General features: G+C 40.3%; 1 protein-coding gene across 1 annotated transcript; it reads right to left on the bottom strand.

Moving 5' to 3' along the window:
• Positions 1–87: 87 nt before the first annotated feature.
• On the bottom strand, positions 88–25,992 carry LOC144527111 (phosphatase and actin regulator 1-like). Its single transcript, XM_078264998.1, has 12 exons — positions 25,486–25,992; positions 22,513–22,677; positions 15,410–15,490; positions 13,601–13,804; positions 12,563–12,899; positions 11,093–11,286; positions 9,982–10,138; positions 6,460–6,515; positions 5,293–5,354; positions 4,148–4,292; positions 2,640–2,712; positions 88–2,480 (listed from the first exon to the last, which is right to left on the bottom strand). Exons 1-12 carry the CDS (start codon positions 25,763–25,765, stop codon positions 2,465–2,467), a joined length of 1,770 nt encoding a protein of 589 aa, XP_078121124.1. The 5' UTR covers positions 25,766–25,992; the 3' UTR covers positions 88–2,464.
• Positions 25,993–27,994: the final 2,002 nt, after the last annotated feature.

Raw genomic sequence — 27,994 nt, 5'->3', positions numbered from 1 at the left:
TATGACCACCCCTATGGCACCTATGGACATAGGCAGAACTAAGGGTGACTTTTAATCTAAAAGAAATGATAAATCAAACAATTCAAATGCATTCAGAAATGGAATTTAATTGGCATGACGTATCCTTTACATGTTATTCTGTATTTAAAAAATGAAAAAAGGAACACTTTCAAATTCGTTCAGATGCTCTACCAACATGTAAAAGGAAACAGATTATTGCTGAATTCATGTTCCTTGATTCCAGCTTAAATGGAAAAGCTCATGCTCAGCCCAGTGGCTCAGGTTTGTTTCTTAGAGCTGAAATGAGAACTGGAGCGTGTTTGTGTAAATTCATTCCTAATTATGCTCTATTGTACTGAACTTATGGATGGACATTTTCAAATAATGGCATGATGCTGGAATCATACAGAAGCTGGTTCTAACACAAGAAATACCTCATATTTCAAAGTCTCTGAGATTAGATGACCCAATGAAATTTTTATTTTAAAAAAGGAGCATTGTGATATGAGAACGACCTTGTACAGATTCTGAGGATAAACCGCTCCAAACTCTAACACAATCCCTTTTATTTCACATAAAATCAATAAAGTGCAAAACAAATTTTCTATGTTTTATTGGGTCATCTATCCATCACTGATCGAGACCTTGAAAATAAGGGAGAACACATTTTCCTTTGCAGACAGATGCATTCTAGTAGGCGGCCAACATCCAGTTACCTCTACTACTTTTCTTCATCTGACAAACAAGAATTTCATATTGCAACTTTAAAAGTAATACAGTAAAAAATAATAAAAATATTTTTGTGTACATAAAGCTTATGAGCATTGGAATACTGGTGTAGGATCAGTGATCAGGTAACAAGACCGTTAAAGTGAAAAGACAAAATGGTCACCGATCAGATATCGAACAAATGTTTACACACTTGGGCCCTGACCTTAAAACGGTGACCATTGTAAAGCCAAACTCTTAACAGTGCAAAGAATTTTAGCAATAAACATTTTAAATTCCTGACTCAATGAATTCACTTAAACCTGTACTCGTGTTTCAAAATCGAGAGTGCATCATCGTGTTCAATTGTAGATCTAAGACTGTGTTGGTAAGCTTTTAAAGAGGCAGATGTTTTTGGTGGCTCAGTCAAGAAAAATACAGAAAAAAAGTCCTCCTGAATAAAGCCTTCCTAAAGTATAAAAGAAAATGAAAAACCTGAAGTGAGGCGTAATGTGTAAGCACAGTAAAAAAAAAAAATGTGGGGGTTACACCTGTAGTTTAACCTCTCTACAAACAACGGATATTGCTTAGTCAAAAGCTTATAATGACATAAGTAGAAAAGTAAAGTGTATAATACAATGCACACATTATTAGCAAAGATCAATAAACACAATGCTGCAAACAGAAAAAAATGACGTGGTGAGGCAGCTCTTGGTGTTCCGTTTCAGAGCTGGGAAATGTAAAAACATGTAAATTAATCATTTATGATCTAAGTGCCTCTATCAAAAACAAGTAAAAACTGACAAAAAATTATAAGACAGATAATTGTTGCACACACTGGAACCAGAATATATCTGCCAGCTGCATTTTTTACATTACATTTTTAAGATTGTGACATGAATGAAACTTGGTCAAGCATGGTTCATCTTTAAATGTAACTTTCCTTTTTCAGTATGAACAAAATGTACATTTGGAAAGAGTGTGGGCATTGCCCAAACTCTCAAATTCACAGTTAGCAATTAGATGTCAACATGGCCGGTACAGTAAGAATTGCACAGAAGAGGGAAGAACAAAAGTCAGGACTACATAGTAATGACACAGAAGAGACTCTAGGGGGTGCTATAGCCTAGGAGAAGCAGAAGAAAAAGAATATTGCACATGATTCTAATGTTGCGGTCCTGTTGTTCCCTCCCCCCTGTGTGTCTTTCTAAGCTGTTTCCAAAGTCCCAGCAGGTGCAGTAAAGATTGATCTCCTGCTGATGTAGTGAGCTCAGAACAAGCAACTCTGCATCTTCACACAGAGTTGTCCATAAGGGCTCGAGGAGTCCAGCGTGACACCATAATAACGAAGAGGGATTAAAAACATGTCGACTGAGACAAGTCCACTGGTGTTATTGAGGAACCAAGGTACGGTTTCCCTCAGTAGATGTTGAAAGTGTCAATCAATTGCAACAACAACAACAACAACAACAAAAACCTGCCTGAGAGCTCAGCAGGGAGGTTGAAGAGACAGTCAAGCAAATTCCATAGAGGGGCAATGTGAATCAACTGGAGTCCTTATGTGCTACTACAGTGGATGGAGTAGTGGGTGTCTGCATCTTGGAGCGTAGTACCGACTCAGTTGTGTGGGTCTTGAAAAGGCATTTCAGAAGACATGGCCTTATTGTATAAACTGGCACCATTTTACTGTCCAGCACTTAAGGTTCTCAGTGTAGGAGAGCACCGGTCCGGCGCTGCTCAAGACAGTGGTGGTCTACTATGGTCTGTGAAACCTAAAAAGATGAGCATAAAAAGTGGTGTTTCAAACATTTCATCACCTCGCCTAGAACTTTCTGCAGTATACCTTCAGCATGTGAATAGCTCCAGCTGTATATGAACTGATGTTAAAGGCATGCATGGTCACATGCAAATTAATGGATTCTGCACGTTACCTGGTTAAATGGCGACTTGACTCGTGCACTTCCATCTCATTGCTTTTGAAATCGTTGAGTTCCTTCCGTATAGCTGCCTGCAGAGGACAAACAGGAAGGACATTTGAGAAAAGCTGCTGAGGCTTAGTACACAAACAGCAGCCTCTAACTCCTGGCTCTACCTCCTTTAAGCATGCTTCATGCATCATTTACGCCTATCTTAAGGCCATGGATGATTCTGCTGAATTCTCTTCTCACATCACAAGAGCCCTCATATTCCTCGTCTTCAGACATCTAAGAGCATGAACAACAATGATGTACAATCTGTTGCTGGTCTACTTGGGCAGTCAGCTTGTGTTTTATAATATACAGTATAAAGTGGTGATACCATGGATTTACATAGACTTGAATACACGTAGAAAAACACATTGAAATAGCATTTTTAGTTTAACCAACACAGGGTTATTTTTCTTTGAAAGTCAAGGCTGTATATTGTATTTAGGTGTTGCAGGCTGTCAGTCCTTGGATGAAAAGCTTACATTTTATCCCAGGTTGCTAAAGATCAGAGGTATGCATTTAAGGGTTAACAACACTTTCTTAAACATCTTATTTTCCTGGTTTGTTTTGAGAACAAACCAAAGGCGTCTTCCATTCATGTAGTTATACACATTTCACATTTGGGACAATACTCAGTGAATCATGGCCTCTAAGTAGCACCACTGGAGCAGTGGAGGGCTGAGTGCCTTGCCCAAGGGTAGGATGACTGCAAAGAGATTCTCAAAGTGGGGGATGAGTCAAGGTTCCAGAAAATAAAATTATGTGCTGTGCCTTTTTTAATAAGCTTACGTCCTGTCTTAAATTGTATGTGTGACAGCAACCCAGCTGGGTGACGTCATTGCTTCTGCCATTCAGCATGACTCGAGAACGTCTCCAGCCTTGGAGAGTATGCTTCCGCGACGGGAGAACAAACAATATTCAAATCTGTGCTAGATGGACGAAGAAAAAAAATGGAGGAAAACATATCTCATCAGCAGAGCCTCGCTGCGGCTGAGGGGTCCTGAGGCACTGCTTGTCCAGTTACTCGCTTATGTAAGGGGAGTTGTTGCGTAATCAAAATGCTGAATTTTCCCACAATTTGTCCTCAGGTGTGACCTGCCGTGTTCAGAAGTGCACATCATCAAAGCAAAGAAGGCAGCATCACCGCTCCACAAAAAAAATAAAAATAAAAAAATCAAGAACTCATTAAACGCCAGACGCACGGACCGCTGGACAGTGAGCAGCAGCACTGCTCCAGGTTGTTTACTCACAACTGGGAACCAAACAGCTGAGGTGGAACTTGCTGTAACAAGGACGGAGGATCACATCCTACTACAATTACTCTCCTGGGTTACGGTTTGCGTCAGATGCGGCACAGAGGGGGGGGGGGGGGTAGAAATTTGTTCTTTGTTTGAAGAAATTTGAAAGCAGACAAGGAGGGATCTTGAGATTTTTAAAAGATTAGCTAAATTTGACTGAAGTGTAAGAGATACTTGCCTTGTCAGCTGCTGTGAGCCGGGTCCAGGGCTTATCTGCCCGCCTGTCGTAGTCCTGGGCATCTGACACTTCCACGTAGTCACTGAATTGGATGAGAATTTTGGCCTGTCTCAGCTCCTCTACAGTGGGTCTCTGGCTCAGCTGGAAAGAGAGGAGAAAGAAAGAAAGAAAGAGAGTTGGAGAACAGAAAACTAGGTAGAGTATTCCTAGTCGCTGTCACAGTTAGCAGCTTCTCAGAATTTGCATATGTTCAATTCCTTATAGAAAGATTACAAAAAAAGACGTGCACATCCAGTATTTCTTATGCAGGTGCGTCGGAAAGGAGTACAATATCACATTGCTTTGGCATTCAGGACTTTTATTGAATCAACGGGCTAATAAATATATTCTAAAAGAATATGCATAAAAAAAACAAAAAAAACATATCAATTGGATTATTCAAGCTAAGGGGATGAAAATCACCACCATCTGGCCGAATCAGCCAGGGCGCAATATCGACCAATATTAGCTTATCCCAGTTATCTGCAACGGCTTTGACAGTCGATAAAGAACATGGAACTACACAACAAAAACGCCAGAGGTCGTTTAGAAACAGTGACGGCATTACACAACTTGTCCATCGGGGAATAAACTTCAACAGTAAAATGTTCAGTACATTTCCTGATCAAAATGTGTTAAAAACAAAAATCAAATGTAAGGGATCCTTACCTAAAGTGCATGCGCAATGTTTTAGGATTGCGTAGTAAGTGTGATATACAGTATAGGATGAGCAGGTTTGTTTAAAACTGACTGAAAGTGTTTACACTGTGATGCATACAACAAATTCCCTCCAACAGCTGTGAGATTTTTGTTTTAAGCAGCATGTCTGCAGGTGATCAGAAAGTGCTATAATCTAATTGAAAGTGAAGGGAACATGCGCAACACCTCCATATGGGGCCAAAGAATTTGGCAGCCAACATGTCGAAGGGCCAAGGGTAACAAGGACGTCAGCGTATCCCGGGGAGACCTGAGAACTACAATACTGGACCTGTAACAAACTAGATTTTTACTTCTCGCTACAGATGAGTCACTGTCACAGTGTTTGCTCATCCTGGCCAACAATTTACCCCTTCCAAATTTCGTGCGCGTTTTTTGGACTCACCTTTCGTGACAGCCTTCGTTTTATCTCCCTCTTCTCCTCAATCTCCTCTTGCTCATTGCGAGCTGCAGAGAATGAGAGGATGAGTGTTATACTGCAAGTGCAAACAGTGGACTGAACATGAAATGTTTAGAAAGTACTGAAAGGGGAACAAACACTATTTGCATAATGTGGCTCATTAGATTCACACTAAACTGGATAAGTTCCTTACAGCCTAAAATAATTTCCATCATTGGCTGTTTAATGCTATTAGGCATGAGTATCGGGGGAGATTGATTGCTTTGTTCCTTTTAAGTTGTCCCAGCGCTTTTTGGTCCATGTTTCTGATCAAGTGATTAACCTACTTAAGAATAATCTCTTTTTTTTTTACAAGAAAAAAAAAAAAATTGTGATCACGTTAACAAGTTCTTACATCTCACTAAAATTCATCCATGTCTCCAATATTCAGTGAATTACAGAGCCAAAAAGCTCCAGCTCAGAGGAGGAAGTTAAAAGGAGACACACGTAAACAAGAAGCATACTGGGACACTGCTCCCGTTTGCAAAAGCTTCAGCAGTCAAATGTGTGCATGTGCTGAACACATACTGTATCTGTAGTACTATTCACAGTTTTGAATTCCACTCCAGAAAATCAAGTCCTGTTTATTTAACCTTGTATGTGTGAGTGTGATAACGAGGACATGACTTGTCACTTGTCAATTCTTTGACTTTGTATTTTCCTCCTGCACTCTGCCAATCATGCAGGAGCCTTTAGGAAAGCAGGAACTGCTGTCTTTGATGTGAGGGACGCAGAGTACCAGGCAACAGAACGGCTTCTCGCTCTGATAGTGCGTATGTTTGAGCAAAACAACCCGGCTCTCTGGACATGACCCCTTAGGGAGCCCTGCCGCCTGTCTGCCTCAGATGAAAAGGCAGACCAAGGAGGAATAAAAAAGAGAAATGTTTGCCACTAGCTTTCACATAACTAGGTCTCTCAAAAAAAAAAAAAATAAATAAATAAATAAATAAACAGGCTGCACCATGAAGTCTTCTTGCACAAAAGGCTGCAACAAATATAGACTCGTACTTCGCTACAATGTGTTTAATGAAGTGTCACAGGGTTAGAGAGGGCAATTTTGGAACTGACTTTAGCAGCTTAGAGATGTTATGTTAAATATATTAAGACACTCACGTTTGAGTATGTTCCTCTGTTCCAGCTCCTCCGCTGTGGGTCTCTGACTCAAGCGCCTGGTTAGAAACATACATTAATGATCAGCACACAATCACAGGCAAGAAGTCAGCAGGGAAACACCAAATCAATACAGTTCCTGATGCAAATCAACCTACTTTACATATAATATCATGCACTCATCAACTGTCATTGTTCATAAGAAAATCTTTGCAAACATGTTGCCGGTTCTTCTTTTGTGATATATGTAGTTCAGAGAAAGGTGCTCTGTTTTCTTCCCTCCATTTTTTTATTTATTTATTTATTTTTTTTAAAAGAATTTTTTTGGGGCTTTTCCGCCTTTAATGGACAGGACAGCTATGTGAGAAAGGGGAGAGAGAGGGGGAAGACATGCAGGAAATCGTCACAGGTCAGACTCGAACCCTGGACCTCTGCGTCGAGGCAATAAACCTCCATGTTATTGTGCGCCTGCTCTACCCACTGCTCTTCCCTCCATTTTGCCCAGTATTCACTTCCCTTCTTTGACAGCAGCTCCCAGTAAGGTTATCTTATTCACATTTTGCCGCAAAGCATGAGTGCTTTTACAACTGACAATCCTTGGCTTTAGAGTAAGATACAATGTGTTAGTCCCAAACATCAACTCAATGTTCCCTTACTTAATGTTGCAACAGGATTCAATGTTGTTTTCTCATAGTTGAAAGGTTTGCATCGTTTTTAAGCTCTTGCCTCACGACAGCTTGACATGTGCACTTCCCAAAAAATTCAATCAGCCATGATCAACAATGCCTCTTTTTTTTATGGAATGACTGCATGGCAATACTGTACACTGGTGCAATGCAGGGAAGAAGGCCAGTAAAAGCCAGATATTCCTGAAGACTCAGCTCTCATCTGATGCTGAATAAGGCAATATGACACGGCCACACGCCAAGTGAAAGGTTTTAACACTCAAGACAGCTAAAATAAACCTACCACACACAAACACACACACACACAGACACACACTCACAGTCAAAGAGACATGGGACATGACAGTCAGACACTGTCCCCATCACATTTTCTTCTTTTCTGCAACATCTGAAGAGATACATTTTGCACAGATTATCTCCAATTTCCTCAACTTGAAAGTGGCTGAAATGACTAAAGATACCAAAAGGCAATCTCTGTGAGGTCACTCGAAGTGCTTTCAACTGGGCACTCTTAATATAGCACTGTGTCAAGACCCTGCGGGAGTAGACCTAACAGTAGGCACTGGATCAATGATTGTCTCCATCTCGTTCAGATCTGACAGCCATCTGGAACTGCGCTGCCCTGTAAGCTATTACCATGCCACTTGAGGTTATCATTCGGAAAAAGTCAAAACACTGAATCTCAGACTGGAGCTCTCCGCCTCTCAGTACTGAGCATCATATCGGCATCGCGCCAGCAAAAATGCAGCTACTGTGAATAAACATGCACAGACTGGTCAACAAACATCCATATGGATGCTCCTTTCCAAATGATTTATATCACACCCAGATTTATTTAAGGCACTGACATTATCTACTAAGAGAACTGCCTGCTTGTTGTCTGCAATATGAAGAGTAGAGATATGAGTATAATGGTCTCATCTCAAAATCTTACTCGGTCTTGTCTCGGTCTCAGATAAAGAGGACTCAGATTTTATTTCAAGACCGCAACTGCCTTTTGATTATTTTATCAAGGCATTTCTCATACATATATGGCAATAAAAGAGGTGAATGAAGAACAGTCTTAATTTGTTTCCTGTGGGTGTTTTTTTATAGGAATGTGGATCTTTCAGATCAATTTGAGTAGTGCCTATGGTTAGCATTTTCCACATTTTATCGTGTCATGCAGTGCGGGACTCGCACTGGTCTGGTCTTGGCTCTTTCTCAACCCCTCAAAGTCTTGGTCTTGACCCAGTCTCGCTACACTCTGATCTTGGTGATGACTTGGTCTCGGTTTAGGTGGTCTTGACTTCAACACTGCCACACTTCTCTTTAAAGAAATAGTTCAAGATTCCAGGAAATAAGAACGCATGGCCAAGAAACAGTCTCGCACACCACAACGGATCAAAATATAACATGTTCATTTGTAAGCTTTAGGAGGTGCTGGTAGGCGGATGTTTTTACTAGCCGTCTCCCCCTTCTTCAAGTCGTTATGCTACGCTAACCCTCGCCTGGCTGTAGCTTCACAATTATCTGACAGATGAAAGTGGTATCAATCTTCTCATCTAACTCTCAGCAAGAAAGCAAACAAATGTAAATCCATTTCTTTAAGAGACATAAACTACATATTACATGAAATATATTAAAGCAAGTGAGATTCACAAACAAGTAGCCAAAGACACAGCAGTACACTTTCACAAGGGTAAAAGCCAAAACTCTTCCGTTGAGTTTTCTCCCTTGAGATAAGTGTCTTCAGGGTTTTCCCAGTTAATCAGGTCAATAGAAGTAAGTTGAGGTCAGCGTGTCCTAGAATAGCATTATCATAATCAATTCTGAACATTACAGGACACAATGCTGTTGGCAAAAAGCATGAAATTAGGTATTGTGCATCAGATGACACTGTGCAAAGGACACTGTGACAGAGCTTTTTGGGAACATGACAACTAAGCAGGCAGGCCTTCTGGGAACACGCACTGTGTTCCAATCACAGTGGGGAATAGTGACTTGAGTGCCAATTTCTCTAGATTATACTCCATCCCTCCCTTGCAACCATATTTCCCATCTCTCATATCTGATTATACTATTCGGCTTTCATTTTCACCCATACGCTTGGCAGTCTTTTCCTCTCTCAACACATTACATTCCCTTCATTCAGACAGGCAAGACGTGTTCAAAGAGCACAGTGAAATCAAATGAGGCTTGTGATCCGTTGGAGAAAAACATTATGTTGTTGGATCTGTTCAATTACTAGAATTCACATTTATGATCTCAACATATGTATACAAATCCTTGTGATTTGTACGCACTGCACCATTGTAGAGCGTGTGTGTGTAAACTGCTGGTATGAAGTGGCTTGCGTGGTGCTGCTGAGTGGAGGAGTCGGGTGGAGATAGTTTGGCACATGCATCACCGTGGTGATTCAGTCAGCGAGGGAGGAAGTCAGGCAGGAGGAAGAAAGAAAGAGGAGAAAGAGAGTGAGAGCGAGCTAGAGAGAAGACAAGAAGAAAAAAGAGGGGGGGCGGAGTGATACATCGCTGAAATTAGGTCAGCTCCATTTTCAGAGCCTCTTTTTAACAAGATAAAACGTTTATCCTTATCGGATGTCGAGATGAAAAAAAAAAAGAAAGGATATAAAAAAGTGTTTCAATAGAAAGAAGGCTCACATTTGCAACGCTTAGTCACAGTTCTATCAGCCGGTACATTGGGCCATCGCCAGCCCAAAGTAAGAAAAAAAAAAAAAGAAAAAGAAATGCTCGGTTTGGTTGAGACGGGTCAGTGCCGTTTTCTAGCAACAATTGTTGCTACAGCAACATCAACCAGGTTTACTAGTTTAAAGATGCATGTGTGTATGTGTACTCACCTTGTGAGTTTGGTGCCTATCTGCTGCCTAGACTCCAGTCTCTCCTCGTCTGTCTGCATGGGCAGGATGTTTTTCTCCTCCAGCTCTCTTTTGGATGGACGGTTACTCAGCTTGATGGCCAGAGAGTCTTTCCTCAGCACCTTCTGAGCCAGAGAACCTAAACCCAAACACCATGGTCATACATAGAGGGGCTGCAGGCATAAAGCCAAGATGTCGGGCCTCATTTACCAAAATGTGTTTTTTTATCATTCTACCGTATCTCTCAATTGTTTATCATTTTTATTTCGTGGTTTTGATGCTGAGATTTAAGTAGTTGCAAAATGTTTGAAAAATGTCCAAATATGAAATACTGCTTTACCCCATGGCGACTATTATTCTGTGTGTGTGTGTGTGTATATATATATATATATATATATATATATATATATATATATATATATATATATATATATATATATATATAAATAAATAAAAATAATAGTTTTGTGTAACTGCAGATGCTTTGCACAATACCTGAAATGTTTGCCTATACATAGATTTGGAAAAACAAGATTCTAAATCAAGTGTCCTGTACCTTTAAGTATTACTCGTACTTTCAAGTCATGATGTGGCGCATCGAACGATTCCATCACACATGGCCGATCACAACCACGCTCCCATGTGAAAATCGGACACAGCTTTGCACAGTTCAGCATTTTTGCTGAGAGGTTGAGTGTTTCCATGGGTAACAGCATGATACTGGATACACTCCTGTGAAACTAATTTTTGCCATGCTTTAAAGGTCAAACTAAAACTGAGTTCCAGGAGTTTCAGGTGAAGCTAACAGTACTGTCGATCAGACAAATGTGTCATCATATCTGTAAACATGAGCTATTTTTACCAACAAAATAGAGGCAAAGACAGTTTTCCTTCCAAGGTTTTTTTGTCATTTCGTGCCTTTGATAACACAGATGAGAAAAATCCTAAATAGACAGAGTGTGTATGTGTGTGTGTATATATATATCTGTTAAAAGAAAACATGTTAGCCACTGACTTTGCAATCAACGTTCTCTTCATTTGTGCAGTTTAAACATTAAAGACTCCTCAGGTCACTATAACGTCTGCTGCTCACTTGTTAATATGTCATCTTCATCATCGTCCTCGTCATCATCCACATCATCGTCCTCGTCCTTATACATGCTGGGCAGATCTTCGTAGTCGGACTCGTCGGGCATGTTCTCCTTGTCATCCTCGTAGTCGATGATCACAGATGGCACTTCTCTCCTGTCCAGGGGGACACACTGACCGACGCCGTGCAATGCAGAGCTAGTGGAGAGAAATGGAGATGTGTTTCTGGCCATTAACCGAAGGGGTCGTGCTTATGGCCATAGCATTTGGCCTTGCTTAGAAGATGAACATGCCCAACCCCTCAACACCGAAAACAGAAATCCAGTTTACATGGGAAACCTCACATATTCAAGCTTAGCTCTATTTCATATTTTTACAGTCAGCAAATTGTTTATGAGATGTTGCATTACTGAAACTATAACCCTCGCAAACCTTCTCAATCCAGAAAAAAAAGGGATTTAAAAGACAATAATGAAGCTTCTGGTGTAGTAATGATAGCTTAGTGGGTTTTTAATCCAAGTATAGAGGGAGGGGAGATGTATAACTCCAGCTGAATGAAAATGCAGTACAAAGTACAATTCTGTGCAGTCCTACGCAATAACATGCAATCCTCTGAACTACACAAGAGGAAAAGAGTAACTGACTATACAACTTGTATAATTCAAAACAAGGTGTCAGAAACAAACTTTCAGAAGCCATCATTTGCATGCAAGTGCTAACCGCTCACATATTTGATAGATTTGATTAATCACAGTGTAGTTGGAGCTTCTTATGATGAGCCACTGTTACGTGACTAATTGTGAGCAATGTCAGGACCATAACTTCCTTATCCCTGTCCAAATGGCTTTGGAGAAAAAGAGATCCTAATGTACGAGGTTACATAATGTCCAATCCGCTACCCTGTCCCTTTTCTCCAAACACGAAGAAACGCAGCTCTTGTAAAGAGCAGCTGGTCATGTTATTAAGTCAGGCCAACTGCTGGAGGGACGCCTACTTCATGAGCCTGTGCCCACACATACACACATTTACTTTAAAATTAGGCCATGCTGCCCTGTGAGGCAGGGTGCTGAAATAGACCTGTACACCAGCACTACATGGCAGGACGCGACCTCAATAACACCAGGATATATTTGTATTTGGAGTAGCGGACAAGACGTCACAAAATATAAACCTAATAAACAGAATGTTCTATGCTAATTATAATGCTTTTTATCAGTAACTATTCCGATTAGAGCTAGTTTGGCAACAGCTTTTACTAACAAGAGTGGACTTAACAACAGACTCATGAAGGAAAAATAAGGAAAATAATTCTTTATAAAAAGGAAATATGTTACCGTCAAGCCTTTGGGCCAATCAGTATCAAGTTATAACTTCCATACAGACAGACGGACAAATAGAGGCCAATGCATAATCCCTCCCTGCCTTCACTGGAGGACAATCAGATTTAATGACCTGAGCACTAATGGCTACTAACCTTTCAAACCTCTGCATGGAGAGCGCCAGGGTTTTGTTGAGCTCCTCGATGATGCGGCTGGGCGCATGCAAGCTGCCGTACTGAAGCTGAAACGGGTGACCGTGGCTCTGGTGAAGACTAGATAGAGCGGCGAGCTGAGAGGGCAGCAAGCTGCCGTGATATGGGGGCATGCCCTGGGGAGGGCCGCACTTTTGGGAGAGGGCGCAGAGGGAATTGGGGGGCGGAGAAGGGGAGTCCAGCCCCCCTGGAGGCACACAAATCATCACTTTCTTGGGAGGCAGAGGTGGAGAGTGCTTTCCCCCGGGCATACAGGGCAACTTCATCGGCTGGCAAGAATCTAGGTTAAAAAACAACAAAAAAACAAGTATAACAGGACTGAAGAAGGATTTATGGGTTAACTTGTTCAATTCAATTTTATTGTCATTTAGCATGTTAGACACACGGAGAACGAAATTCGCTCTCAGGACCAGCGATATGGCAGTGGCAGTAATTCATTAACCCATGATTAAAAAAAGATAAGGTTTAAATATAGAATAATGTTATTTAAAAACAATCAAAGCGACAAGTATTTCAGGGAATCAGCAGTCCATAAAGTGCATCAGTAGTCCGTGCATACAGTTCAATAAAATGCATACAGTTCTTTAGGGAAAAGGGATGGCAGCAGCACACAGTAGAGTTTAGTTGTGCTATATTGCATCAATGCAGACAGACTTCAATGCAGACAGATAAACAGAGCTCATGGACGATCAGACACGGCTCAGACGTAAGCGCAGGGCAGTGGGAATTAGGCCAGGGTAATGTAACTTCCCTCTGACTGACAGATTGACAATGACAGAGAGAGCCCAGCTGACCTAACAGAGGACTTTAATGAGACTACTCTAATCCTGTGCACATGTGTGGCAACGCAGGTAGAGTTTAAAGCAACAGCAGTCACGGCTCATTTTTCAAAACAAGTACTGTGCATAGTATGTAGGGCACAACACATTCTGTATATTGGTTTGGAAAAAGGGAAACTGAGCATTTACTAAGACCACTAACCTGTGCTATGGTTTGGGATCCTAGAGAAAGGTTTTGGAGGGAGAGCAGGAGGCTGTTTGTGGTAATGCAGCGGCTTGGCGGGGATATCCTGATGGTCCCCTGAGTAGGTGACAGATTTCTTGATGGGCAGGACCATAGATGACTTAATAGAGGGCTCCTGAGTGCAGACTCCGCCGTCTATCGAGGATCGGAACTCAAAGGTTGCTAAACACAAAAAAAGTAACAATCTGAAAATGTGTTTGACTGCACAAAAGACACTTCACCAGAAGACTGTTCGAACAAAGTTGAAAATGAACTCTTGGTGCTGTGTTTTGAAACAATGCAGAGGGGGTGATTCAGAAAGCTAACGACTAGCTTAACGACCCAAGTTTTATCAGCACAAAGCAGACCATGGAACAGTGTCAGCCAAACAGTTTGACAGAACTTTTGCTTTTTAATTCTTCAACAGCGCTGAGCCATTTGATGGTTTTTGCATGATCACATTTTAAGGCTGACAGTGCGATTCACAACGCTGCTCACATATTCTGACAAACAATGTGTGGGAGCTTTCCCCCAATACTACATTTCATATTGACTGCCATTTTAAACAGACAACCACAATAATGCTTATCCCTGTATTATTTGGAAAGAAAAGTTTTTTTAGGCTTTTACCATTCAAGGCGTTATTGTAACCAGCTGTCATACAGAAAGACCTTTTAAAAGGCCCTCTTTTTGAAGCATCTTCATGAGGAAAGATGTAATGCATCTTTAAATTAAGCCGTTAAAATGGCGGACTCTGTACCATTTAACTCAAAACTAGACTAGTGATAGGGTTTGGCTGGCGCGTGCCACATTAAATCCAGGAACTCAAGAGTGCCAGTCAAAGACGGCGACCAGATAAAGCCGGTTACAGTCCAACAGCCAATCAGATGAAAGTTTCACACATTTTTGCCAACATGGGATTTCTTTTCTTTTTAACATAGTTCTATTTTTGGATCCAATTCTATTTTGAGCACAACAAAGTGAATTGTGTGGTATATCTATACATCAAGGGATGTCAGTGCTAATAAAACATTACAGCTTTAATTACAACTGTTTGCTTAGCATGGATAAAAATAACCACTGCTGATCTATCAAGCTGTGTGCACAAGCTTTTTATTATTATGGAAACTAGGTTGTCACTGGGCAGGAGAATTGAGCACACCTGGCCTAATTATATGCATTCTAAGGAGTGGCACAGTTATTGTGCAAAAATAGAAGAGGTAGATTTATCAGTTTATCAGTTTTGACTAATTAACTGAGCTGGACAGCATCTGTCAGTTTAAGGTGCACATGGTTATTTAAGCCAAGGAGTGGCTAGCATTCTATAAATACAATTTACCATTTATAATTGTACTTGATTTAGGTATGTTTGTAAGAGATTTGAGACAGCTGTCTTCTTATTTTTGAACAATGTCCCAAAAGCTCAATTTGTAAAACAATACAATATGAAAAAGGCCACACATTTTCCTCATTTGCTCTGTTCACATCTTGGCAATAGTTAATGGACTTTCTTAGCTTCACCAACTCTGTTTTTAATGTCCCGAGGCATGGAGCACCCTGCTGTCAGACTCAAATAAATATACTCTCCAGCTTTGAATATGGGGCGTCTAAGGCACATCAAATCAAGATCAAAGAGTTTATAAAACCCTACTAAATTTTAATAATGAAAGATTATACCACTAGTTGCCCCGTGTCAAATCTTGAAGAGTGCACTTCAAAGACTACTGATTAACGAAGAGATGAATAACGTTATAATCATACGACTGTGATTTTATAACATTAGCTCACCTTTTTCAAAGATCTCTTTAAGCACTCCTCTCTTGATCAGCTCATCTCTGCTCTGTCGCATCGACATCTTCCTTTCCAAAGCTGAGGGGGTAAAGGAGAATTATGTTAAAGTCATTTTCATATTCGTCAAACCATTCAATAACACAAAGCAAAACTGAAAAAGATCTCCAGATCCCCGGGCAAAATAGTTTGCAATCACTAGCCATGGTTTTTAGTAGATTTTGGGTGATACTGGCAATACCTAGCAGTCTATGAGGGACTTTAAAGATAGCAGTGCATGACCATTAAAATCTCCATATCCTGTGCAAGATTTGTTTTCCAGCTGTTCTGGAACTTTAATAAGATCTTTCAGAGAGTTTTGTTGTTGAAAACATGTGATAGGGCAGGCATTTTTTCTATATTTTTCTTATTGTCAACAAATCCCATGAAAAGACCAAAACTATGCAATAGTCTATTCTTTCTGTGGCACTCAGCACCAAACCCATTTGTTCCAACTGAATATGTAAACCTTTTAAACAGGTTCAAAAATACAGTCTTTTTTAAATTACCTTATACTGTATATTCTTAAAACTACTGAGCACTGTAATTTTTAGCAAAGGTCATTCAGACAAAAGTAAGTAGGGCATTTGTTGAGGACTATTTTCAGCTGTGGATTAATACATATTTGGTAAACTATTGAGTATTTATAGCAGCAGGACAGTGTGTTTGGCACAAAATGAACTACAGTGCCCATGTTCATTGTAATGAGGTCATATGACACCCAGAGCAACAATGTGGCTCATTGAGTTTCTAATAGTTTTTGGACAACAGAGGTATATAGCGTATAAGATGCATCAGGCTTAAGCTACACAGTAGTAGTTAGGATCAATTCATTGTTGGGTTATCTTTTAATGACTGACTATCACCAAACGTATTCTTTAAGTAAATGCATTTTTTTTTAAACTTATTTACCTGAACACGACTGTATCACCAGTGTATTATTGGTCTCTCTGTACATGTATGTGTAATTGTACATCTGAATTCTAAGCACCGTCAGTTAAGAGACCAGTAGTATTAAAAATCCTGCATTTTGTTGTAAAAATAATCTGTAACTGTGACTTCTCTTCTGACCGCCTAAAGCTAGAACATGAGACCTTTACTAACAAAAGAGATGGAGGATGGAGAGGAAGGATGGAGGAGATATTCCAAAAACACTTCTCATTGTAATGCATTATGCACACGTTAACATGTCCCATTGCTCCCGATTCTATTTTAAGGCTTCAAAAGTTAAGGATCTTAACATTTTCTGACCATTAGTAGGCTGAACAAAAGCAGTTAAAAAAAAATCATGTTCGTAATTTCAAAATCTACCCCTGCATAGAAACAAATTAAGAATGTGAAATGAGGATCAGCAACAACACTTGAGCACACTGCGCAGGAATCTCCCTGCAGGGCTCTGTAGCTACTGCTTAAGAGGGAGATCACAGATTGTGCCATGTGCGCTTTACATATGACCCAGGAGTCCTGTCCCAGCTCTATCAGGGGCAGTGTGTTCAATGCTAATACATCCTCAGTGTGGATTCATGAAAAAACTGACAGCTTGACCTCTCTTTTCCTTGCCCTTAGTCACAACACAGTGGATTTAAAAGCAACTGCTGAGAGTCCAAAATTAAAAAACACAAATGAGAGCCATACGAATGTCAGATGAGCAGGCCTCCGGGGCAGAAATTTAAAAATCCCCAGCAGAGTGAGTTATCAAACAGTATGCTCCATTATGAGTTCCTCCAGGATACCAGATGTTTAATATCACTCAATACTTCAAAAGTTTTTGGGCATTTTAGGCCTCTATTTATATAGCATAGCTGAAGACATAAAAGGGAAGAGAGAGGGGTAATGACATGCAGCAAAGGGCCGCAGGTCGGCGTCAAACCTGTGGCCACTGTGTCGACTAGTAAACCTCTATATATGGGCACCCGCTCTACCAGGTGAGCTACCCTGGCGCCCTTCAAACGTTTTTCAATAAAAGCCTGTTCGAGATCAGCTTCAAGCCAGGAATAAGTTACGCAGCGAAACATTTGTTTGGGAAAAATATTACCAATGTGTCACACAAAGAATCATCTTCACTGGTGAAGAGTGTGAAATGAAAGGAAATTGTGCCATTTGTAGATGCTACTTGGGATGCTAATGCAAGCAGCTCCATCAAAAAGTGATTTTCTTTTCCACACAGACACAGCAAATTTAACATTAGGTCTAGTCAAGGGGACAGTAAATACTTATCAAACAGTTGACCTAGAATCAATATAGAGGAATGTTTCTAACAGAGTGAATGCAGCCCGTTCACTAGATTGTTTCCCACAAAGCACAGCAGGCATCACGTTTCACTTCTTTCTACCTGCACATTCACACAACAGAAAATTAAGAGGTTTCTATTAATGTCTGCCACATGAGTGTTTATTGTGTAGTACTCAATAAAAATAAATCGTAATCAATACTTGGGATCTCGGCACCTTGGCAGCCAATTTTCATAAAACTCCCACAAGCTTCTATTAATGAGAAGCAACAACTTATTCCGTTAGTGGTTTTGACTACGGTCAATATCTGAGAATTTTCTTTAAATCTTTTTTAGGATGTACATCATTAGAACACAAAACACTATTGCAGCCTCTCTACCATCTCTTTTCATTAAATACAATTCCTTCAATAACACTTCATTCCGGCACCTTGCACAAAGTCATCTTAAATTAGATGTTAACATCCATGTTATGGGTTATTTGGGAAAAAAAAAAAAAAAAAGTTGGGTGACAGACACATGTTCATCAAAATGACAAATCCCTTTAAAAACATCAGCATCAACTCTTTGCCAGAGTATACCCAGGGCAATAGGTTGACGCATGGCTGGCAGTGCTGTAATATGTTTAGGATTATACTGCCGTTTCATCCAAAATGAAGAGTAATTACTCAAAGCTTTATGACATAACTGCTTTGCAATGGGATGTGCACAGTTATGTAATACCATTAACTCAAAAGCCTTTGTGAGGATATGTCTTCAGATTGACAGATACTGTGTGCTCATAAAACAAAAGAAGAAAATAATTGTTTAAATGGACACCACAGATGGCCGAGCATCGAGTCAGGAGTTAAAACACTTGGCTAGTCTTGAGTCCAAAAAAACAATTCTGTTTAATATTTAGTGAATACATTAATATTGTAGAATTTCATGCTCATTTCATCAGAAAGGTCATGGGAGAGCCATACAGAAAAACACATTCAGTATGGATAAAAACAGCTACCCGCACCAAATATTTAACTTTGATCTGGAGTGTGATTGACTGGATCACCAGAATGGCAAATCATAAGCTGTAAATTTGAAATAAGGTCTATTACTTACTTACTTGTTAAAGGCCTATCAATACCAAAGAACGTAATGCAATCTTTCATATCAGTGTACGAAAAGCACCAACTGTCCTCCAAATCCACTCGAATATCAACCGAGTTTTATTTTGGACGGTCCACCATGGGCCCAAGTGGTGTCCAACACTGCAGCCACACAAGCTGTACCAAGATGAGAAGATTAGACGCCTATCGGGGAGACTCAGCTGAGAGCATATTAAATGAACGTGGCATATCTTAGTACAACCAGTATTGATCTGGTAACACAACACTTAGTTTTTCAGAGAAATATATATTCCACTGCGAAGTGACCCAGATAGTCGAAAACATCCTACCAACCCCAAGGCTCAGTAGCTCAAAGTGGAGGCTTTCACCGACGCAATTCTCTCTGCCGGAGCCTCACAAAAACCGTATTAAAACTTTCATGGAGTCTTTTATCAGTGAAAAGCTCAAGCGTTAAGGCTCACACATAAGCTTGGATGTGGCTAAACCAGACCTTGATACATGCATACAAAGGATACATCAGGTTTGTAATGTGACATTGTTTTTTTCCTCTCCATGATCAATGGACAGGTAAGAAATCTGTGATGATTTTTATTTAAAACATAAACAGCAGGAATATTGCATTTAGACGACTTCTGTTAATAAGGAAATGCCAACTAATTGGATTAAAAATAAAAATGAAGATAACATCAGACTACCATGTGCATGTTCTTTTGATGAAACGCTGCCTAGTGAGATCTCTGTGATACAAGCTCACTGTGAGAATGTACTGAGCACGATAAGACAGCACGATAAGATGTTCCAACTGTCAGGCCCTCCCTCTTTCCTTCCTGAGGTGAAGAGTACAGTATCCAGATCCAGCCTTCATCTGCTTAATATCACAACACATTCATAATCATCTACTGTGCTCAGTGTCCAATTATCTACGACAACATCTGCATGCCCAGTGGCTGGTCTGCTCCCCGCTGGCACAGGAAACATAATCAACAGTAAGGCATCACAGACAACTGCAGAGACAAGAAGCATGGATCACAGCAGCACAGCAGGAATGGCGACACCGTCTCTAATGAGATTAATATTGCGACAATATTGTAGGGTTGACAATTGGTGCTTTAACAAAATAGTTTCACAATTAGATTGGAGACAAATAATCATCAATAATGTGGATATAATGATTAAGTGGTTAAAGGCAAATAATAGAACAGCTAGAACAGTCTGGTAAGTTCAGAAAATCACTTATTGTACTGTAATGCAGCCTGTAAAACCAGGAAAAGACAACACTTACCATACAACGATATCCAAAATCTAAGACGATATCTAGTCTCATATCACAATATTGATATATTGCACAGCCCTAAACGTAGAGCACATTTTCCTAGTCCAAGTATTGTTCCTAATAATGTGGCAGCAGTTTTCTTATAGTTGTTCAAATGAGGTCATCCCATTCCAGGCTTTAAAGCGAGTAAATACATTGGCTGCCATTTGAGCGTTGGCAAATTTAATGAGGGCAAATGCACAGCAGCATGTGTAATTGTCCGTTTTAAAAACACAAACCAATAGTGGGACTAAAGGTCAACCAAAGCCAATACAGTTTCCTGATGAGGTGAGCTGGATGTTGTTCCTCTAAAACACAGCTTTCATCACAACAAAATGCTTGTTACAAAAGGACTAAAAGTATGTAAATAATTACACTGAGCTATCTTTCTTGGAATAGGTCTGATAATCAGCAAACCATCAAAAAAATTCTTTATCCAAATAATGAGTTTCCCTTAACAGACATTTTATTTATGCTCCGATTTAAGGTATCAATAGATAACATGCCTGCTCAAAATCCACTCCATACTTCACTCTGTTGTTAGCTATTCATGCATGCGTACCACTGGTTTCAGTGCTGTTCAAACCACTGAATGGAATACATTATCTGATACTGATAACAGGGTGCATTCATTGGACATTGGAGCAGGCAAATTTCTTATTAAATCAAAAAACAGACACGCAAAACTTTCAATACGCAGATGTTTTCAAAGAGGTTTTGTAATTATTGTCTCATAAAAGATGTGCTGTCACAAGTTGTCATTTAATGGATTGTGGGTGCACAATTGGATTAAATAAATGTAAAGTCTTTAAAGCAGCTCTGTCGGTTCATCACTAGTAGCGACCCCGTTCATATTACACATGTGTAGTCATTTGAGCCATTGTTTATATGAAAGTATTTATCAGTGCAGCTTTCAATCCCCATGTAAGTGCAATGGTCCATGTGTTGACCGCAATAGTTCAAAAAAACCCTGAGCCACCTCCTGTCATTTCAATTTACTGCACTGGCTTCCACTCGTTTGACTTCTACTCTTCCACTGCCGGCTGCATTAGTGCAGGCCACATTCCTCGTTTGGGGCTTTAAAAGTCATGTTCACGCTTCTTGCTGAAATTGATGTGACAGTGTGTGCGCTGTTGTAGTGGCGTCACTGTGGCTGAAGAACCTGCCTGAGCATTGGAGCTACTTGCAAGACTGCACGCTGCCTACAGCTTGAAATGATGCAGAAATTACCACTTAGAGGCCGCTCCATTGAGACATGCTGGTGGGCCATAACGCACCAGAATGCTGCTATCAAAAAGGATTGAACAAAACAACAGTAGCAAAAGAATTATTTGGAGACAGCGGCATTATGCATACAAAACAAGTGGATAACAAAAGCGATGAAGAGAGCTTTTTTTTCACTCAACTCCACCGTGCATTAACACCATTGTAACAGAAAAAAAAAAAAAAACTTTTGTTGCTCAGCTCTTCCTTGTTGTCGTTCGCCACAACAGGGGAGAGGCTGTTATCATAAAGCATACATGATTGCACCAATGAACAGAAAACATCTACATGATTGTTTCATCAAGTACACACTCGCTATTAAAATACAGTAAAACATCAAAAAGTCAAGCATCTAAAGCTAAAAAATAGATTTCATCAGCAGAAGTGCCAGGGGGACCATGTTAGGGCACAAACACAAACTACAGCCAAACAGCACCCTGGGAAGAATAACAGGCAAATCCTAGCCGAATGGTCTGAATATCAACTAAAAATCCAAATGAATGTTTTGTGCTAGTGGGAAGTGACGGAGATGACAAGATATCACATTAGTGATCACATAAGAGACTGACATGATCAGCGGTAAGAGAGCAATGAGGCAGCCGCAGCGATGATGATCAAATCAGCCAGAGGACTGATTCATTCACAACTGGAAGATAAAACTGAATCAGAACATCCTGTCCTGTTCAGACCTGATTCAGGTCTCTGTGCAATTGCTCATCTTCTACACCAGCAAGAATTCTGCTTCCAACCATGCAAGATGCGGTCTGACAAAGTGTCTCCTCCTGTCCACCAGGCTGACGGTAGAATTCAGGATGTGTCAGCCGAGGAAAATAAATACAGCCACATCTGAAGAGAGCATGTCCTTCACTCGCCCCTGACAATGCCTGGCCTGCAAGATCAAAGGAACTCTAAAGAGACCTCAAAACATGAAACTAACGCTGCACTTTTACACAACCAATTTGCCGTGTTTTCAATAACCCTGGAAACTGAAACGTAGTACTTTTTTTCTTTTGGCCAAATGATATACACTAACTTTCTTCCCAACAACCATACAGGGTATAACATAGCATTGTTTATGGTACATTTGGCACTTGCATGTGTTTTTTGTGGTTATATTAACATACTGTAGAATTAAGAAAATAATGTCAAATACCAGCTGAGGTCTGCTTGAACTTCTCACTCTTCTTCTTCCTCCATTTCCATGGCTTGAGGAGGCGTCCCAGAGTGGCAAACTTGCTTCGATGACGGATGGGTGGAGTGTGAGTGCCGGAGAGCAAGGACTCAGAACGCATGGCGGCCAGCCTCTCTCCTTCCTCAGCTGTAAAGGAATACAAAAAAAAGGAAAAAGAAAAGAAAATCAGGGTCTAGTTTAGGTGAGAATGCAGAAGAGGCGATATTTTGGAAATCATGCAGGAGAGCAGTGAATGCAGCTGACATGTTTGATTACAAAGATCCAAGCAGTAAGAAGCTGTGCCAAGTGGCCTCCTGAATTCCATTCTAACTGAATGAGGTTGGGAGAGGATAAACAAACCTGCATATCAGATAGCATTACCCACATGATGCTCCGAGTCTAAACAGTTTGACGCTGCATCACACTGAGTGGTTGGCATTAGCTTGCCAAAACACACTAAACAGACTGATAAGCACCTCATTAAGGGGACATCTTTCTACTCCTCATCAAATATTCACAAGGCCCAGCCCGTTAGACTTTTACATACCGTTGCATATCAAAAGCCAAGAATGTTAAGCATTTTATTCTAACACAAAATATTAAATGAAAAGTGATGTTAGGTTTTAAAAGATGCTGCAATCCAAGACTACGAACAACCCCACTTACAAAACACTAAGCATCAGGGCACACACAAATGTGGCAAAAGTTGCCATGTGCTTAAAAAACTGAATGTAAGGTTTTAGCTGCAGAGGTATGATCATAAAGAGGTGTTCAAACTGAAATCTCTGTCTCCAACAGACTCACCAGCAAATCTGGCAGCAACTAAACGGCGATGTGCCTTTAGATATACCCCGCTCTTTAGTCTCCTCACTAATGTACTCAAAACTAATAACACAGACATTTAAATACTAGTCTTTCAAAAGCAATATATAGGAAGTAACATGCCCTGACAGTCAAACAGCTAAATGCAACCACCTTGCAAGAACAGAAGACCAGCAAAGTATTCACTAAAACAACTTATTCTCACCTAAATTAGAACAGCACTCACAGGATCATACAAACGTTTCAGATTTCTAAATGTAATTTACCGCCTGCGTCTTCTGGGTAGCCGTTCATTTCCATACAGTATAAGATCAACTTGAAGGGACTTCATATTTGCTTGAGATGGGTAATCCATCATGTCTGCTTTTTTTCTTCTTCTAACTTACATCATCATTTGCAAAGATAGCATGGTCTTGCATTGCCAGACGTCAAGATGTCTGGAATTGTTGGAGCAAATACAACCGATAACCCAAATTGGACAACAGTGAGAGCAGAGAACATAACACCTCACATCACTGCAGAATGAATGGACCAAATGGCTGGTTATCCAAAAACACAGAAGAGGTCACGTTTTCATGACTGGGTCAGGATGTATGAGGTGACTTCTAGTACAGCGTGTTGTGTCAGTTGTCAGTGTCACCACATTTTGTCAGATCTTCACCCATGATGTGCTGTCAGGGAATCTGCTGGTGGCTCGTTTTCTGAATAATTACATCACATTCACGATGTTTGCCAACACGGACATATTACTTTGCAAGCCAAGTCACCTCCCCAGGGAAATGGGACAGCAGGATAATTAATGTGACATTAATGCAGTGGAAATCAGTCCCACGAATCATCATTTGAATGCTCTGGTGCCTCAGAGCCAACCATCTTAGAATTCCTGCCACCAAACTACTCTATAAATAGCTTTACAGTCTATGCTAATTAATTAGGAGGTCCGAAAGCTAGATAAAGGCAAGAAAAAAAAGAACCAAACCGCTGAGTAACATCCAACAGCTTCTCACAGTAGCATAGAGAGGATGATGACACTTTCGTTAACTTCAATAAAATACTTACAAACTGAACATCAGTTCACAACATCAAACGCTTCTTCATAGGCCTCTAGACACCCCTGAAATATATATTATATTGACAAATGAAGCAAGCTTTTGATTTTTGGTGCATTCTGTGAAGATGAATGATCTGTATATTGTCTACCCAAAGGGCTGTGTGTCTGTCTGTATTGGTGCTGTGTTTAATGCTACCCAATTTTTCTTTTACTGAACCATTTCCAGGCAGAAAATAAAGAACCAGAATGTGTACAATTTAAGTGCATGGTGATGTAATTAAACACAATCTTCTCAAGCCCAATCTGCTTGATGAGAAAATGAGAAAATCCTCTTCCAAGTATCTAGGGTGATTAAAATTGTGTGTGTTTTTTTTTTTTTAAAAAGGCAAGTGATCATTACATGACATCAGGCACATACTACCCCATCTTCACCGTGTTCACCTACATTCTCCACTACTGACACACACACACACACACACACACACACACACACACACACACACACACCTACTTTTAATTAAAAACACTTGTTTGCATACCAAGATGGCTACTGGATGGCTAAGTGATGATGCAATGACGCTGAGGAAATGTCTTTGTGTAAACAGCCTGCACAGTTCCATGCCATTTTAATAACATCCATATGCTAAATTAGGGTATCTTTGAAGACATACTTTAGCTTCCCCCATAATAAGACTAATTCATAAATGTTTTTTTTTTTTTGTGTGTGATGCAAACCAACAAGTGGCAATTCAAGTCGGAGCCTATAACCCTTTAAGAAGTTCTGATCCAGTCAGAGGCACTTTCCACAACAGCAACAGCGAATCACAGTCGCTTTGTGTTAAAAGGTAGCCTATATACACTGACCAACTGCAAATTGTAACTACAGAATATTATCACACAAGCAGACACATCAAGGAAACGCAAAGCATATTCATTGAGCGTCTGGTCTGTTTGTAAAACACTTAGCAGCCCAGAAGCATGGCCCCAGATAATGAGAGGAGTAGCCTATATCCTGGATGGCAGTACCGCAGGGCTACTGTGGGCGAAACCGCACACAAGGCTCTAGCCTGTAGGCTACTCACCGTCCCGTGTGTCGTTCCCGCGACTGCAATTGCTGCAGATGTGCTTTATCTCTTTCCCGATGTGACAGTGGATTGTAAAGGGCATGTTGTTGTTGTGGTGGTACGGATGCTGGTCGTGCCCTTTCTTGTTGCTGAGAGACATTATTTTGACCAGGCTGAACGCCTTTTTCTTCGGTTTTTCCACCGCTACGGGCGTTTCTCGGCACCCCGTGGTAAACCAAGTGTCGTGCATGATGGTGGGCGCAGGATCCACCGTCGGGTAATTGGCCGTCCTGAACATTGGGGACACGAAAAGAGTCCTACCTGACCTAACAGTAGCAGCTTTTATCGATCCCAAATCAGCGGCTTCTCTCTGCTGTGTTCCCACACATTTACCTGAGATCCCAATAATGTGCAGCTATTTGGTTACGCAATGCAAATAAAGAGCCGCCGCTGCTGCTGAGAAAAACAGCCCTGCTGCCAGATTTAAGTAAGCTAATAATAAAATAGAGGGTCAGCAGTGACTACCTCTCCTTCCCAGAGCTGTAGACTGCAGTCAGTTGTAGCTAATCCACGATTAGTGGAGCTGAGCAGTGAACGCCTGTGATTGGCTGCACGGTGCACTCCTCTAATAGGCCAGTGTGGACGGAGGAAAATTGCTCGTCTGATAATAGAATTCCAATTATAATTTTTTTTAGCAAGTTACCTTATGTGACAGAATATTTCTGTAACAGTACAACTAAAAACACCAAGTGCATCATATTTGCAAAAAGAGTGAGTTATGGTGTGTTTTTGGTCTAATCAACAAATCTATTATTTAGGCAGAAGAGTGCAATAATTAATGCAATCTAATATGAAAGACTGACTCTAACTTTATGAAAATAAAAGAAATAGTCCAATCAAGGGAATAGAGCCAAACATTAGACAATTGTGCAAGTCCAAAAGAGGATCAAAATACTGATGACACTGTTACTGATTTCCTTAGAAAGGTCATTGTAGTATTGTATAGCATTGTATATCTTGACTTCAGACTTGTGTGACTACAGCAAGTGCTATACAATGAAGGGGACTGGACCAAATGTGAAACCTGGTACCTCAAAGCTAATATGTAGATTTTGAGTTGCCAACAATAATAGATTATTTTCTGTCTGAAAGGAAGGAAATGAACTATGTATGCTACCATGTCAGTGATGCCAGTCAGGTGCTCATAACACTTGATAAAAATGAGATGGTCTACTGTAATACAAAAAAAAACCCAACATACTGAAGTCAAATTTTGTATCTACGGTTAAAATAGGTTTACGTTAAAATGAAACTTACTACACTAATGGATAACAAATTATGAGTATGTCCTCCACATTTATCCACCCCTCAGTCAGTTTTAAGTGCAAGGGGCAACAGAGGTGAATGCAAAAATGACACCATATATTTAATTTGGGCATAATAACAGACAACAACTCAGAGAATTTAAAATCAAAGAAAAGAAACACAGCAAAGGGACAATAATCAGTTATCAGAAAGCCCAATACTTCACATGAAAGAGCTTAGCCTCAAGTAACAGCAAAGCATTAAATATTAACACCACAAATTCCAAACTGCAACTCGGTTGATCCCTGAAGTTACTGAGCTATTTTCGGGGTAATTGATAACATTAATGGCTAGTTAATGAGGTGTTAATCATGGTAATGATAAGGGACCCCACGGTATTTCCAATGACGTTTCCTACAGAGCAGTGAATGGTCGTGGGCTGGGGAGTATCTTTGATGTTCCTTCAATGAGCTGCAGCTTATTCCAGTGACATCAAAGCCCTCTCTAAAATTAGGGGCACAGGCACTTGATTTACTCCCGCAACGGTGCAATGCAGCAGCTGCCCTCAGTTGCCCTTTTTTCGATGCAAAGTTTCACACTTTTGCATTCATGTGTGTTAAAGTTAGGAGAATGGCAAGAAAGAGGTTTGTCTCTGAAAAACATTTTGCAACAAAGAGTCTGAGGTTAACAGATAAAGGAGCGAAAGTCTTTGCACAAAGTAGATAATACTGCAGCAAAGTGTGACTCTGTACAGTATGTGTGTGTTTGTGAGAAAAAGAATAAGAGGCTTTAAACACTCAAGAAATGTACGTTGCTGTCTTACTGCACTGCTAGTTTCATAAACAAGGAGAGTGATAACCTTTCTCTGTTTACTCCCATCAGTGCACATTATTCTGCCTATAGACCTTGAATTATCTTTAAATGTTGAGGCTCAAAGCTGGCATTGGCCTCAAAAGTATGTTGACTTATATGAGCCTACGTCTTGTTAAGCTCAATGCCACTTCGGCCTCACTTTTCTATTAGATCATTCTTACAAGAATCAGACAAGCTACATGACAAATCATTTGTCGGATGCCAATGTATTTTCTGTGTCAGGCAGTGCTTATCAGTGCTACAGCACATCACTTATTAATTATAAACACGCATAACCTATAACTTAATTTAAAAAAAGACTTTAAAGGCTTGAAAGTGGAAATTGTAAGTGACTGTAATAAGAGTAATG

The sequence above is a fragment of the Sander vitreus genome, chromosome 12 (assembly GCF_031162955.1).
Source record: "Sander vitreus isolate 19-12246 chromosome 12, sanVit1, whole genome shotgun sequence".
Classification (NCBI taxonomy): Eukaryota; Metazoa; Chordata; class Actinopteri; order Perciformes; family Percidae; genus Sander; species Sander vitreus.
This window is presented reverse-complemented; position numbering and strand designations above follow the sequence as displayed.